This window comes from Watersipora subatra, chromosome 1, assembly GCF_963576615.1.
Source record: "Watersipora subatra chromosome 1, tzWatSuba1.1, whole genome shotgun sequence".
In the NCBI taxonomy this organism is placed as follows: Eukaryota; Metazoa; Bryozoa; class Gymnolaemata; order Cheilostomatida; family Watersiporidae; genus Watersipora; species Watersipora subatra.
In genome coordinates, this window is record NC_088708.1 from 35,816,809 (window position 1) to 35,834,148 (window position 17,340).

Below are 17,340 nucleotides of genomic sequence, written 5' to 3' on the forward strand. Positions count from 1 at the left end.
TATCACCTCCATATCAATATGGTGTTCTAAAAATAAAAGATATACATGGAATATTGATAAACAATATTTCAGCATCGTCTTTATTATAAAATTCAATTGGACTTGTTTCATACATTTTTTTTAGCAATAGCAAGGCTACTCAAGAAATTTTCAAATTCACAATTGTGATGCAAAGACAATAAAATATTACGATATTGTCAAGATGACATGTGAGACAGCATTGCTCAACTCTTTCGCTATTAAGTAAACATCATAACATGTATTGTATCATCAATGCAGTCATCTCCCTTGTTATTGATAAATCGCAAATGGCAAATAGCACATTGGTCTTTGATAGTTACTAGAATTATATATTCACAACACCTTGGAGATCATTAACTGCCAAAGGGAAATTCCCCTATCCCCTTGTCGAAGTTCACCCGCTGTGAGTCGTTCCTAATTGTTATCCTAAAAGGTAAACTAGTATTGGCGTTTTATAACAAAGATAACAAAAACTAAAGTAATACTTTTTTCATACCTTTTTTGAGTTTTGCTACTATTAGTACGTTCGTTAAAGTAATTCACGATGTTTGAACTTAAACATTTTTCCGAATTATTCCTTTTTGTTTGCGATACCTGGTTTTCTTCTTTGTTTATCCTCTCGACCTCTTTTGATGGGAAATATAGGATTTTCTTGCTGCTCTTTACTATAATGTTTTGCAATAAGACGTAGTACATTAGTTCAGTTTAGTAGGAACAGGAAAGGTATGAAAAATCTGTATACAGAATTTCCAAAGATGGTGTTAATTTAGTCCAAGTTCCCTAGTGGTGCGTGGTAAGAAACTGAAAAGGTAATGATCAGTGTTACATGTAAAGGCTTTTGTACTAGATCTTATTTGTATTTTGAACCGCAGGGTAAAGCGTCTCGCTTTAAATTGTATTAATCTACGTGTAAATGTTTAATTGGTTGCTGTTTGTAAGGCAGGTTTACATATTTTCTATTTCGGTTTTGCAGCTGTACTCGTCACCTTGTTTAGTCTAGGTACTGTAAATACCTATAGATAAAGATTGAACTCCATGGTATTAAATTTCATTGTTAGCATTCTAATAGCATTGTTATTCGCACTCATATTGTCATTTGACTATGCAATGGTTACCATAAACAGTATATAGCATGATGTTTTAAACTTTCAGGTACACGTTTACAGTAAGTTTATCTGAGTTTAATATGGCCAATAATCTGGATTGGACTAGTCATTCTTTTGATACGCTGTTTTCTCGAACCCAGGTAAGTGTTTGCTTCCAATAAAATCATTTTAGTTCTCTGTCTGATATGTGACATAATGCAGCATGTAGGCTATATTTATATATTTAGAAATTGTTTCCTCACCCTGGTTAACTCAAGTGGATAGCAATGTTTCCTTAAGCTAGGGTCTCCTGTTGTAGTTTTGCTGTGTGTTGTAAAGGTGTTACTTGACACGCTAATGTTACGTTGTAAAATCGGGCTTCCGGTATGTATTGTGTTCTTTTCGTTATTATATTGTATATCTTACATGAAGAAAGCTTTATCGAGTGACATCTGCTACACAAACCATGTCATTTTTTTACCAGAGATCTATGAGTTTAAGCACTCGTCTGAAGATCTTAGCAGTTCCTAATAGCACGCTTTTCTGCAACTGACTTGTGTTGATTGCTGCCGGTATTTAGTCAAGCCACATTCTATGTGCAGGTGTTATTACACCAAAGCCTCCAATGACTACTGGAATTAAAGTTGTTCTTATATGTCTGCACTTTTTAATCTCCATTCTGAGTGGGAGACATATCTCTACTTTTTCCTTATCTTTTCTGGCTATGTTGTAGTCATTGGGTATGTAGTAGTATGTTCAGATACAAGTTTCAAGTTGTATATAGTTATTTTATATGGGAAACATTGATTTGAGACACGAGTTGTATATACATGTAGTTATTTTATATGGGAAACATGGAGATTATAGTATGTGAAAGTGTGTATCATTGCATAAAGATTATAGTATGTAAAAGTGTGTATCATTGCATGGAGATTATAGTATGTAAAAGTGTGTGTCATTGCATGGAGGTTCTGTTGACAAAAATGTAAGCTTCTTCATAGAACTCTTTTTATAACCCTATTTATATATTCATCTTATTTATTGTATATCCCTCGTATAATAGGTTCACATAGTGGATGTCACAAAATTACTACTTTTGTAAAAGCCTGATCAGAAATGTCTTTTGCAGTTGCCAGAGGAAAATGAGCTTCTGCCGCATCAATTTCTTGACTATCAGTTACCACCTACCCAGCAAATGTCTCCCTCCTATCATGAGTCGATAAACTACAATAATTCTCCAGGATACACTGATCTATCAAACATGGCATCTACGTATGAGCAACCGACTTATCCAAATGGAAACTATCTACCCAGTTCTCAGCCATCATTCCCCAACAGTATGGCTTCCGCTCTGCCGGTTTTAGGTCCAGATCTGGTTAACGCTGTGAGTCTTTCATATTACTGTCTTTTATAATTCAAATATAGCTTCTATTGGCAGTGCCACATTAACATGTTAGCAGCATATATGTATATGTAGAAGTAGATTGAGTTCCTTTTCATAACATAATCATCAGATGTAAAACCTAATATTGCAACAACTGAAGTCACATTTATTCTAACCCAAAAAATACTCAGGGTATAATTTATATTCATACATGTATTGTAAGTCAACATAAAACACATGTGTTGTAAGTCAACATAGATTACATGTATTGAAAGTCAACATAAAATACATGTGTTGTAAGTCAACATAGATTACATGTAATGTAAGTCAACATTGATTACATGTGTTGTAAGTCAACATAGATTACATGTGTTGTAAGTCAACATTGATTACATGTGTTGTAAGTCAACATAGAATACATGTGTTGTAAGTCAACATAAAATATATGTGTTGTAAATCAACATTGATTACATGTTTTGTAAGTCAACATAGATTACATGTGTTGTAAGTCAACATTGATTACATGTGTTGTAAGTCAACATAGATTACATGTGTTGTAAGTCAACATTGATTACATGTGTTGTAAGTCAACATAGAATACATGTGTTGTAAGTCAACATAAAATATATGTGTTGTAAATCAACATTGATTACATGTGTTGTAAGTCAACATAGAATACATGTGTTGTAAGTCAACATTGATTACATGTATTTTAAGTCAACATAAAATACATGTATTGTAAGTCAACATTGATTACATGTGTTGTAAGTCAACATAGATTACATGTGTTGTAAGTCAACATTGATTACATGTGTTGTAAGTCAACATAGAATACATGTGTTGTAAGTCAACATAAAATATATGTGTTGTAAGTCAACATTGATTACATGTGTTGTAAGTCAACATAGACTACATGTATTGTAAGTCAACATAGATGACATGTATAATTGTAAGTCAACGTACACTCTTTTTTCAAAATAAGGCATGCTATCATGTTCAGCTTCACACTACTGGTGGTCGTCGGCTTGCGACTTATGCGACATATGTCCACTTATGTCCACATATGTCCACTTATGTCCACCTGACTTGATGACCCCGACCGTGAGGTCAGGCAGTCCAGTGCGAGGCATAGTGTAAGCCGTTCTTTGTTAGTTTTGTTAAGCTTTTACGTTATTTTTTCGTTAGGGCGAGTTTTTTCATCCACACGATATCACCAATAGTTTCTTTTGAAATTAAAATTTGGCGACTTGTGTGCTGATTATATACATTATTAAGAGATATACGTTGCTTGCTATGGCGAGTTCATCGGTACCCGTTATGGTAAAAACGGATTCGCAAACATATAAATGATAAAATCTTAGTTTGAAGTTTACTAAAATACATACCAAAGCTTCTTTCAAGTATGTGTTTAGTAGACTAAATTCATTTAGTTAGATCAGAATCGACAAAATGTACCAAATCGACTTAGGACTGGGCGGCCGGAACCAAATGTGGTTATAGGTCGATGAATACTTGTATTCCAGACATTGATAGGTAATTTTTTCATTCAAGCTGTTCAGAAATAAGTTCTGATCTATCTTGTCTATCAACAAGACTAACAAAGCCTTCCAGTTTTCATGTTTAATTTCAGATTTTAAACTGCCAGAAAATGATGGCCAGCTTTATCTTGCACAGCTATTATATGATAGCTATTATTATACATGTATGAATTGTATATAATATACAATACATACATGTATAATAATACAACTACGGAGGAAGCTCTGTAACCCAATTATAAATGACTAGTCTCATTTGAAAGAGTCTTTAGGGTGCAATAATATATTTTTATCCAATTCGTATAGTAGGCTTATGATCCTGTCACCTCTTAATACATCAGTTAGAGTGCTTCCCTGGCTAACAATGGACTTCAAATGATTTGTAGTCTTCACTCAGAGCATAACGTTTACAATTGTTGCATAAATTTTACACTTTTGTCTGCAGTTGGTGTATAAATTGAAAGTTATCAGAGTGATAAAGTTAGTGTTTCTCGCAATGGCAACGCTACGAGATAATAAGTTTTCCGTTTGGGGTTTGTACACCCAAAATAACTTGTCTGTTCGAGAAATTTCAACAAATTTAGATATTCCAAAGTCTACAGTTTTCAACATCATCAGAACTTGGAAAAAATCTGCATCAGTGAAAAACCATAGAGCTGGAAACTCTGGTAAAAAGTTGATGCAATTTGGATTAAAATATATTATTGCACCCTAAAGACTCTTTCAAATGGGACTAGTCAATTATAATTAGATTACGGAGCTTCCTCCGAGTCTCAGACATTCTAGTGGTATATTAGTTTACTACATTGGGGTGACAAACTAATGTTACAAAATAAAAATATGACATTCAGTCAAAATTAGAATTTAGAATTAGGCATCCCAACAATTTTGGCCATCACTGTACATGTTATATTGATATTTTCATGTAGAAGTATGTTGTGTATGATGTCATCTTTAGCTCACTGCTACTGTCATACGGTGACAGGGTAGTGAAATAACTGTAATATGTTATATCTTTCTGATCACCCGCTAAAACTATAGATTTATTCATTTGAGAAAAAATTGGCTTGCAGCTTACTTCTTTAGCTGGCATCCATCCAAAACTGCAGAACTCTGGCTTGCATGTGGTCACTGTTCATTGCGATGGAACAGCTTGGCTATTTGCTTTCTTTATAAGGAAATCAAATGAAAAGAGGGAAAAAAATTAGCACCTTAATGAGTGTTAGAATTTTTTTGGCATTGTTCAGGTTCTGAATGGAGGTGATGACATTAACAGTTCCATTGAAAGGATGTCTCTTGAGAATGGTCGAGATCCTATGAGTGCTCAGCAGCGTCTCGCACAATTTACATCTGTAGTTGGAAGTATGGATAGTGGCAGTACTAGTGGCAGTATTTCTAATGCATCTGCCTTGATCAACGAAGGTAGGTTATCATTTGCAAAATGGTCGAATTTGAGTTATCATACATCTCATGTTTGTAGAGCAGCTAGTAAGAATCTAATACTTGTAGCAAGTATTGTATGAGGCTGCTAGATGTTTCTGTCATTCATGATCGTGAATGTCAATTTCTTGTTTATTGGTCAATCTCACTTCCTAACTGATTTGGGCTATTTAGGATTTATAATTAGGATAATCTTTCTATTATGACTACTTTGATGTCATTCTGTAGCGAGTCTCGCTATCAAGTTGTTTACATTCAATATATTGATACAACTTTTCACCACCGCTCAATTATAGTTGTACTGGCCACAGTTCACCGCTTCTCACTCACTATAGAAACTTCCTTACATTGTCGGGAAATCCCCTTTTTCTATTCCCTCACTTTAAACTTTATAATCTTCTTCCATAATCGTTAGCCAGCAGATAGTGCGTTATAGTTTCCTTTATTTAGAATTAGCTTCTCTGTGGTCATTAAGCTGTCTCTCTCTCCCCTCTCTCTCTCCCTCCTCCTCCTTTTCTCCCCATCTCTCTCTCCCTCCCCCTCTCTCTCCCTCCCTCTCTCCCCCTCTCTCTGGAACCTTGTTCACAATTGTGCCAGTTGTAACAACTACGTAGTGTAATAAATAACAGAGATGTATGCATGTTTGTATACTCTGTTTGTTTGTCTCCAGCTGCAATGCTACAACCAAAGGCGTCGACGGACTATACCGCGCCTCCTCATCATATCGAAATTCTCGAAGAGCCAATGGAATTTGGATATAGATTTCGATATGAGGTAGAAGGAAAGGCCCATGGAGGACTGCAGGGTCAAACATCTAAAAACAATGGTACTAAGAGAGCCAACAAAATCTACCCCGAGATCCAGGTTAGTGAATTTAATCAACTAGTCAGCATGGTGTGCACTACTGTATGGGTGTTTGTTGGAGTTATCCTACCTTGCAGACTATTAATTTAATCTTCGCGTGACAAATTTCTTTGCAAACTGTTATTCATCATAATCACAGTTTTCTAGTCTTTCAAATGTTTTTTGAAAAAAATGATTATGCTCTGCATTGCTGTTTTCTTCTTGCAGTTTGTTATAATAAAGTGTTTATAATATTTTGTTTATTTGTTGGCATATAGGAAGCCTTTCTGAGACATTTATGCCAAACAGTTATGTTGTGCATATAATCTGACTGCTTAAATAGAATTATGTAACTGCAAAATATTAGTGATTTCATTGTGTAGTTTTTAAAAGGAACATTACTTGTATCCTTGGTTTAAGATGGCTCGTGTTAATCTGAGGCACATCTCATGCGTGTAATCACAGGTCTGCAATGTACCGAACCACATAAACGAAGTGGAGATAGAGGCAAGGCTGGTCTCTGCTACCGAAGACTTTTACCCTCACCCCAACAAGTGCTCCGGCAAGGACTGCAATGAAAAGGGTGTTTTTCGCAAGATCCTCAAGCGTACCGAGCATCCCAATTTCAGGCTACAGTATGTGCTTCTGAAGATTATAAGCGTTTTGCACAAACTCTAAGATTATTTACCTTGAAATTGCGAAACCCTCTTTTTTAATAAAATAGTTTTACCACTTTTCAAAACCAGAAAAAAGTCATCGAGAAATTGAAAGCTATGGAAGTCTATTGTTAGCATAGGGCTAATGCATGCAGTAAAACTGTTTCGAATCAATTTAACATCTAGTCTAATTTCATCTATCCGTCTATTTTAACAGTTGTACTTAGTCTAATATCATATGTCTGCTTATTGTAATAGTTTAACCTAATCTATTAGTATCTGTCTACATATTCAATAGGTTTTATCTAATGATATGTTCTATTTGAGAGTTAGATTGCCGACGCTACATGCTAGGCTTACCTTTGTTTGATATTACATCAACAGCTCACAAGTAACAGCCAAGTAAATCGAAGTTGAAAGTTTTCTTCGAATCGCGTCACTTATAAAGCACCCTTTACTTTGATCTCCGCACTATTAAATATCCAAAAAGTTTTATTAGACTATTTAATCTCAAGTCTGAAAATTTACAAGGACAACATTTGTCACGCAGTTTTGTAAAATTGAGCATAGCTGATGTCTCGAGATGTCTCTGAGAGTTTTAAATCAATTGTCAATTTTTTTGGCTGTCTTTGATAAGTGACATCTTTAGCCATACGTATAGGTTATAAAACCTATTTATAAAACAAATTTGCGTGGGGATTAGACTGCAACGGTTTTGGTCTCTCTTCATCATATTTTGATCGCTAATTAGTATGTCGATGGCGAAACCGTTCTGTATAGGAAGGTGCCCATTAGAAATATCATGGCAGAGTATTATGAAACCTCATAAAGTAAGGTTATACTTTAAACAGAACTCTTTGTAAGCTACGGTAGAAAGTGAGGTTAAACTTTAAACAGAACTCTTTGTAAGCTACGGTAGAAAGTGAGGTTATACTTTAAACAGAACTCTTTGTAAGCTACGGTAGAAAGTGAGGTTAAACTTTAAACAGAACTCTTTGTAAGCTACAGTAGAAAGTGAGGTTACACTTTAAACAGAACTCTTTGTAAGCTACGGTAGAAAGTGAGGTTATACTTTAAACATAACTCTTTGTAAGCTATGGTAGAAAGTGAGGTTAAACTTTAAACAGAACTTTTTGTAAGCTACGGTAGAAAGTGAGGTTATACTTTAGACAGAACTCTTTGTAAGCTACAGTAGAAAGTGAGGTTATACTTTAAACAGAACTCTTTGTAAGCTACGGTAGAAAGTGAGGTTAAACTTTAAACAGAACTCTTTGTAAGCTACGGTAGAAAGTGAGGTTATACTTTAAACTGAACTCTTTGTAAGCTACAGTAGAAAGTTAGGTTATACTTTAAACTGAACTCTTTGTAAGCTACGGTAGAAAGTGAGGTTATACTTTAAACAGAACTCTTTGTAAGCTACGGTAGAAAGTGAGGTTATACTTTAAACAGAACTCTTTGTAAGCTATGGTAGAAAGTGAGGTTATACTTTAAACTGAACTCTTTGTAAGCTACGGTAGAAAGTGAGGTTATACTTTAAACAGAACTCTTTGTAAGCTATGGTAGAAAGTGAGGTTATACTTTAAACTGAACTCTTTGTAAGCTACGGTAGAAAGTGAGGTTATACTTTAAACATAACTCTTTGTAAGCTACGGTAAAAAGTGAGGTTATACTTTAAACATAACTCTTTGTAAGCTACGGTAGAAAGTGAGGTTAAACTTTAAACTGAACTCTTTGTAAGCTACGGTAGAAAGTGAGATTATACTTTAAACATAACTCTTTGTAAGCTACGGTAAAAAGTGAGGTTTAACTTTAAACAGAACTCTTTGTAAGCTACGGTAGAAAGTGAGGCAACATTTCTTAACACCAGGTTTATGTTTTGGGAGAAATTCAAGCAGTTTGCGGAAGAAAGACCTGACATTCTCATTTAAATAACAAGGTTAATATTTATGTTCAGAATAAAAAGATGGAAAAGCTTTAGTTCAAGGTGCTTCCATGTACCCAATTCCATAGCAAATCAACAGTTTTTTATACACTGTTCATATCACTGTCTTCTGTGTTTGGCTAAGATAAGGTTTGTATTTGTTGCGATGCCTTATATTCCACTTGAGTAAAATTGGGGTCTTAAGTTACTTACCACCACACACGATGGCTTAATTTTTCCTTACATACCGGTATGTTGTTTTAGGCTGAACAACCTGACGATACTACAGATAAAGAAGGGAGATCAGGCTACGTCCCTCATCGGGCAGTTGGAAGAAATCAGTGGTGAGTGGAGCCTGCTATATTTCATTTTAACCTTTTTTGTTACACTCAATTATTGTGCCTTTAGAAAATATCAATTTGTTTATTGAAACACAAACACTTTACACTTTCGAATCGCTTTATTTTTTGCTTTGTACATATTTATAACATTTTAATATACCATCATGGAGCTCACTTAATGTTAGAATGGTCTGCTAATAATAACCGTTATAATAGTGTGCTAACAGATACTGTTATAATAGTGTGCTAACAGATACTGTTATAGTAGTGTGCTAAAAGATACTTATATAATAGTCTGTTAACAGATATTGTTATAATAGTGTGCTAACAGATACTGTTATAATAGTCTGCTAACAGATATTGTTATAATAGTCTGCTAACAGATATTGTTATAATAGTGTGCTAACAGATACTGCTATAATAGTCTGCTAACAGATACTGTTATAATAGTCTGCTAACAGCTATTGTTATAATAGCCCGCTAACAGATATTGTTATAATAGTGTGCTAACAGACACTGTTATAATAATCTGCTAACAGATACTGTTATAATAGTCTGCTAACAGATATTGTTATAATAGTGTGCTAACAGATACTGTTATAACAGTGGGAAGAAGGAAAGGTGTGTTTGGCTGTTTCAGATCACGAAAAGAAGCTGAACCTTCAAAATCGCATGGTAACAGACATAAAAGCAAAAGCTGATGAGCTTGCCAAGTGTAAGCACAACGGCGTCGTCAGAATCCGATTTGAAGCATCATATTTTGACCCACTGCTCAATGCATGGCAGGTGGCTGCCAAGCACAGCATTTCAGTGCATGACCAAAGTTAGTATCTCTGTCTTTACAAGCTGCACAAATATCTTGTAGATGGCGAGAGGCAAAGACGCATTGATTTACTATGTCTCCATAGTTTATTAAAACAAACATGTTTCGTTTACTTTGGCTGCTTGCTGGGTGAGCTTCTTGCGATGTAAATATTCAATATTTAGCTAGAGAAGGTAGCTGAAGGCTGTGGCAGATATTCAGTCGGATATCTGGTATTCAGCCGAATATCTGGTATTCAGCCGAATATCTGGTATTCAGCTGGATATCTGGTATTCAGCCGGATATCTGGTATTCAGCCGGATATCTGGTATTCATCCAGATATCTGGTATTCAGCCAGATCTGGTATTTAACCGGATATCTGGTATTCAGCCAGATATCTGGTATTCAGCTGAATATCTGGTATTCAGCCAGATGCCTGGTATTCAGCCAGATATCTGGTATTCAGCCGGATATTTGGTATTCAACCGGATATCTGGTATTCAGCCGGATATCTGGTATTCAGCTGACTAAAGGAATATTTTGTATTTTTGGATTACTTTATTGCTGATGAAGTCTGATCAGTGTGAACTGGAAGTTGAGAAAGTAATTGGCAGGCCTATTCCTATCAGCCAATCAGCAATCAATTAAGAATTTCTTCTGCAATACTACAGTCTGTCAGGCCTATTCCTATCAGCCAATCAGCAATCACATAAGAATGTTTTTTCCAAGACAACTGGCAGACCTGTTCCTATTAGCCAATCAGCAATCACATTGGAATGTCTTCTATACGATAACGGGACTCTAGATTATTTACTAAAGATGTGGTTGCATCAAAAAATTCGATTTAATGAAATTAAGACCCATAAAAGGCTAAAACATCAGCTACAATTTGATGCCATTATTTGTCTTTGTAGACCAACATTGTCTAGAGATATATGCGTTTGAATGAGGCCCTCTTTTAAAAAGCTTACGTTCCAGCGGGTGCTTCTTTCGTGACGTCACTAGTAATACATCTGAGAAGAAACCACGAACGATAAATATAAGGTCGCTTGACTCGCTTCATTAGCCAATCATCAGCGCGAAATTTTTATATCGGTCGTAATAAATGTTATCACTCGTAAAACGCGTTGTCTGTGACCTCAAATTTAGGGATTTTACTCTATTATTAAATCGCATGGACATCGATATTTACTAAATTAATTAACATCATTACTTTGATGAATTACTCGAACGACACGTTTTATTGGCGAACAACATAATTGTAAAAATTGCTGTGAAGTTACTGCGAAGGTGACTCTGAGTTTTCTTGGCATCAGGTGGTTTAAGTTCTACGGAGGAAGATCGGAGAATGGAGGTAAATTTATCTTTTACTTTGAGTCTCCTATAGAGTTTCCTGTTGAGTTTACATTCAGATTATATTTCCCTGTTTGAGGCTAAAATGTAATTTCCTGCGCGTGCGAGATACATATGTACAGTGAGTTCTTGACGGCTTCTCTTTAATCCATAGCATCTAGCAATACAATGGCTTAGATTGATGAATATGCTAAAGGTAATATTTTAGTACTCATTAATACATATACTAATTAATAAAATTATAACTTTTTGCTATCACTAATCATCGTTTTATATTTTTTTATCCGTTTACCTAGCTACATTTGCTTCAATTTTTCTGTGGCAGTTTTATCTAGTAAATTAGATTTATGATTAACTTTAGATGTTCACTTTTCACTTGTAGAAAGTGAAGAAAATCGATTGATCAATGCAAATCTTTAACTTCCAGAACCAAAGCTTCCAATTGTTGGCTTGGCGTACTTGCGCCTTTGTTGAACATTTGTTCGTTTTTAAAATTACACTCGCAATCTATCAAACTCCCAATTTGAAAGCTTTCAGTAGATACGCTTTAGAATGACATACACTATCTATGAATGACATATATTTATTGCATTTGTTTTACTGATTACAGGATGTTTATGTCGTCCCACCAGCCGAAGCAGCTTTGTCAGTGTGGAAACTACCATAAAGGGGAAAGAGAGACTTGAATGTGTGCTGCATAAACCATGATGTTTTGTTTGAGTTTGTTGCAGTAGATGAATTTGTCTTATTGTATCAGCTAAAACTATGTGAGTGGCCAGGACTTGATGAATATTTTTAATTAAAGCTTTATGCCGAGATGAAAATATTTTTGCTTGTAAAAATTATGTAATAAAATTATATTGTTGAAGATAATGCAAAACATGATTTGCAGAATATTGTAGTGAATTTGATACGGTATATGAATGTCCGCAGAACTGGAGAATGTGAGTTCAAATCCAGTTTGCAGCAGACTTCTCATCTCAGACTTCTCTATCCCTATGTATATTCTTTTCAAAGACGCAAATTGCTTACTTTACTTATGGTAGTAAGAAACTAGTTTTCGGTGTCAGCAAAGATATACAGCCCCGCCCCAAGGATAGGCGACGGACATAATGTGGGCGGGGCTTTTGGGAGGCTGTATATCGTTAGTGTGGGTAGCGACGGTTCTATGCTGATACAAAGACCTTCTACTACATAGTTTGCTTGACAGAATTACCGTAGACCATTAGAATTGGTAGTCGGTACTCAAATGTTTACACAGCATTTGGAGAAAGTAAGACAAATTTTCAATTTTCGTTATTTGAGGCCTTTGAAACATTCACAATAATGTATCTGTAGCGGGGTTTACAATTTTATTTTAGCCAACATGAGCAAATACAAAATAAGATAAATGCCAATAGAGCCGCGTAGGACTAGACTTTTATCGCAAATAGCCGATGTGAATACGAGATATATTGCCAGATAAATACCGCATGACATCATTGGGCAAGTCTGGGCATATTTTTTTGGCCTGAGCGTTTTTACTGCGATCAGATGTTTTCGATTTTAATATTCAAATATCTTGGCAATGAGATCGCCTAACACAACAAACAACATATCAACTGATAGAGAAAAAAAATGCTTTCTTTTATGATCAACTCAAATTTGACGCAACCACATCTTTAAGGACTTTAGATTATTTATTTAATTTAGAGCCTTTATAGTTTTAAAAGCATTTTGTTCATGAAAAGAGACTAGAAACAATAAGGCTATTCATAAAAATCAGCTGCCATCCTTCCGGGGATGCCTCAAGCAAACTGTTCTGCTAGAATATCACCTATCATGGGAACAAATGTGAACTCTATTCAACTTTTTAAAAGTGGCCAAACTTCAATGTTCAAGCTAACTGGCCTTTTAATTTTTTCTTGTAACCTCTTTTAGTAGTACGAATTATTTTATTCAAATTTTTGCGTCTTACTTTCCAGAGCAGACCAATGCAGCCGAGTTGAGAATTTGTCGAATATCTGCCTCTTCCTCTCCTGCTGCCGGTGGAGTTGAGGTGTTTCTCCTCTGTGAGAAAGTGACAAGAGGTTAGCTTTTTAAACAGCGGATAATGCTTTCTGTGCTCTTATATCTTTTGCATTTCTCTTTCCTGACATAATAGCCTAGTTTTTCATCTTGTACAACAACAACTATATGTAAATTCAAATCCACTGTTCGAATAGTGGAATATTGGATTTGAATTTACATTTAGTAGCTGGATACTAGCAGCGATACTAACAGTGATACCAGTGGCAATACTAGCAGCGATACTAGCGGCCATACTAACAGCGATACTAGCGGTGATACTAGCAGCGATACTAGCGGCGTCACTTGCGGCGATACTAGCAGCGATACTAACAGCGATACTAGCGGCGATACTAGCAGCGATACTAACAGCGATGCTAGCAACGATACTAGCAACGATACTAGCGGGATACTAGCAGCGATACTAACAGCGTCACTAGCGGCAATGCTAGCGGCGTCACTAGCGGCGATGCTAGCGGCGATGCTAGCGGCGATACTAGCGGCGATACTAGCGGCAATACTAGCTGCGATGCTAGCAGCCATGCGAACAGTCGTGCTAGCAATCATGCTGAGACTAATCTGTGGTAATTTACTCCATGTTTATTTCAGTCATAGATATATAAACCTATATATATATCTATGATTTCAGTTGAATATTTTAGACAGCGTGTTCTTATTGGTTGACCAGTTGAAGGAAGTCTCAATTATGATTAGCTGTTGTTTATTGCGTTTAACATTGTTTAGATGACATCAAAGTCAAGTTTCAGCATGAAAACTGGGAGGCAGATGGAACATTTATGGGGACAGATGTTCACTACCAGGTATGTTCACTACCAGGTATGTTCACTACCAGGTATGTTCACTACCAAGCATGTTCACTACCAGGTATGTTCACTACTAGGTAGATTATCTAGATAGATTGGTAGGTGTGCTGAGGATGGCCTGATTGCTTGATATGACAGTCTTTAATGACATTCACGTCCTTTTCTTCTATAAAGGTCATGGACCTTGTGACAACTGTTAAATTATCATTGCATTTAATCTCAGCTGAATCTGATTTATTCCTTAGTTATGTGATTCATGTAGCCAAGTTAGCTATTTGTCATTATAGTTTCATAGTTTTTCTTCTCATTCGCTACTGGAAAAAATTCAAACTTTTTGTATTTACACGTTTGTCTGGGTTGAAAGTGATTTTTTTTTATTTTGTTAATCTGGGGATATAGTGATGTATGATCTTCAGCCACATAGCGATGAGTTATGTATGATGTTGAGCTATATAGCGATAAGTTATTTTCACCTTCAGCTACATAGAGGCGTGTTATGTTCATTCTTGAGCTATATAGATATGGGTTTGAGTCTAATTATGCTCATTAGGACAAGCTAGATAGTAAGTATTTTTCTATTCTAAAGGTAAATAATCACATTGCTCAATTGGGAGAATAATCTCCCCCTACCCTATATATTGACTTGCTGGTGATTGCATGGTAGAAGGTTCAAATATTTTGCTTCGCACAATAAATGGGCAAATTCTCTTTACATTTTGAGTCAAGTATACTAATCATAAAACGTAGTATTTATTGTATAATCAAGGATTAAATGGACAAGTGAGTGCCTAGAGTGGCGCGACCAAAAGCAGTACAGACGGTTCCCTACTTACGAACATTAGAGTTACGAACAATGGTACATTCGAACAGGTCTGCGCGTAGGCACTACTCAGAAGCACCACCCAGCATCCACCTTTCTCTGCCCATTTTGTTGCAGTGCATAGGTGCGTGAACGTATCTCCAGTGCGCAAAGAACTTTTTTATTTTTACTGTACGTATTGTAAAGGGATTTGCCGGCCTTTGCTTGGCACGATCTAGACTAATAAATAAAGAGAAGAGAGTGCGTGTAGTTTCATTCAGCTTTTAATTAGCGAAGGAAATTTCACTAGCCTAGGAGCGTACGGCTATCTGCTCTGCTCAACTAAATGAGTGCACTCAGTTATATACAATAATATCAACCGTTCCGGCTAACGGCAAGCAGTGAGAACACTGGCTAACAAGGTGAATACAAAGGACCGCTAGCGCGTTGGTTTGACGGCAATATAAGTGACGATAAGTGATAGTGTTATGACGGTATATCAGATATAACAATAGCGTAACAAGTGAAACAATGATATAATAAACAGACAACACATACAAAAAAATAAGACAACAACGATAAGTGATAGCATAACGATTAAAACAACAATATAATAAAAATAAAAAGGACAATACATACAATAAATAAGAAATGCAGTGTCATGGCCCGGCGTCCACCAAAGTATTATCTCCATTTTATTAAATATTTTTTTCAGTACAAACCAATACAGGTTACTTATACAAGCCTTAAACATACTTATATAAACCTTCAATATACTTATATAGGCCTTAAACATAAATTATAATACAAAATATAGCACTGAAGCAACTTATGAACAAATTCATCTTACGAACAATTGTTTTGAACGTAACTCGTTCGTAGGTTGGGGACCGTCTGTAATCCTAAACCTGGCTGTCTACAGGCAGAGATAACATATTTATGTGTCATTAGGACTTGTTATATTATACCTTTCTGCTGGTTTTAGCTTTTGCATTGTATTTAACAGTACGCTATTGTGTTTCGTGTCCCACCATACAAGAAGCTAGACATTAAGGGGCCTGTCGGTGTTCACCTCAAACTATTTCGACCATCGACAAACACTTATAGCAAGCATGTCACCTTCACATACCATCCCAATCATTCCGGTAAGCTTTGTATTGCTTTGTATTCTACTTGCCAGATGTATTTTACTGAGTCATGTCAGAATGATCAGCAGATGTCACAGACATGCTTGTAGTAGCATAGTACGCTTATATGCTGAAAGTATTCACTACACCCCAGTTGATACCCTACAGAATGAAAATATTCGCGGAGTTAAGTTTCGCGCAAATTGCCTTTTTCATGCATATTCGCAGACTAGTTTACTCATGGATGAACACACTCATTCTCTCTTAAGGGTTAACTCTATTGCAGCTAGCAATAGAGTTAACTGTGAGAACTGTATACTGTGAGAACGTCTAGAAAAAATTAATTAGGATTTCAAATTGATAGCTTTCGTGTCAAAGATCGCATTTATTCAAATCCCCATATACAATCATAATTCCCTTCTCTTCACATTTGTAAGTTGTCGATCAGCCAAGTCTGCTCTAGGGAAATGTTTGTAGTTAATTAGCTTGTTTACTGCTTGTGTATAAGTTTGTTTATCTTATCGTTTATTGTCGATATTTTTTATATAATTTTTTATATAAAAGTGAATATAAATTTTTATGTCAATAAAATAAATCTACTCTCATTGTAAACATAATTTTTATGGTTTCCAGCCCAATGAGTTATTTATTTCAGATGTTCGAATGTGTTGGCAGAGTTTCACTTCCTGTTATTCAGAGGCTACGTGCCATTTTTTCTCATTTCCTTCATTTTAAAAACAGATTTCTTTTGTATGGTCTTAGTTATAGTCTTAGTTATAGTCAGCAGAAAGTAGCTGAGCTTTCTTTGTATGGTCTTAGTTATAGTCAGCAGAGAGTAGCTGAGCTTTCTTTGTATGGTCTTAGTTATAGTCAGCAGAGAGTAGCTGAGCTTTCTTTGTATGGTCTTAGTTATAGTCAGCAGAAAGTAGCTGAGCTTTCTTTGTATGGTCTTAGTTATAGTCAGCAGAGAGTAGCTGAGCTTTCTTTGTATGGTCTTAGTTATAGTCAGCAGAGAGTAGCTGAGCTTTCTTTGTATGGTCTTAGTTATAGTCAGCAGAGAGTAGCTGAGCTTTCTTTGTATGGTCTTAGTTATAGTCAGCAGAAAGTAGCTGAGCTTTCTTTGTATGGTCTTAGTTATAGTCAGCAGAGAGTAGCTGAG

General features: G+C 35.7%; 1 protein-coding gene across 1 annotated transcript in view; it reads left to right on the forward strand.

Annotated features, from left to right (window-relative positions):
* The first annotated feature begins 375 nt into the window (after window positions 1-375).
* The window catches only part of LOC137403704 (nuclear factor NF-kappa-B p100 subunit-like), a 39,788-nt gene continuing 22,823 nt past the window's right edge, over window positions 376-17,340 (forward strand). The window contains exons 1-11 of the mRNA XM_068089719.1: window positions 376-424; window positions 1,174-1,267; window positions 2,236-2,490; window positions 5,276-5,450; window positions 6,139-6,332; window positions 6,777-6,946; window positions 9,153-9,232; window positions 9,870-10,052; window positions 13,350-13,454; window positions 14,176-14,252; window positions 16,061-16,199. Of these exons, the coding sequence (XP_067945820.1) occupies window positions 1,208-1,267; window positions 2,236-2,490; window positions 5,276-5,450; window positions 6,139-6,332; window positions 6,777-6,946; window positions 9,153-9,232; window positions 9,870-10,052; window positions 13,350-13,454; window positions 14,176-14,252; window positions 16,061-16,199 (1,438 nt within the window). The 5' untranslated portion in view covers window positions 376-424; window positions 1,174-1,207. The remainder of the gene's footprint in view (window positions 425-1,173; window positions 1,268-2,235; window positions 2,491-5,275; window positions 5,451-6,138; window positions 6,333-6,776; window positions 6,947-9,152; window positions 9,233-9,869; window positions 10,053-13,349; window positions 13,455-14,175; window positions 14,253-16,060; window positions 16,200-17,340) is intronic.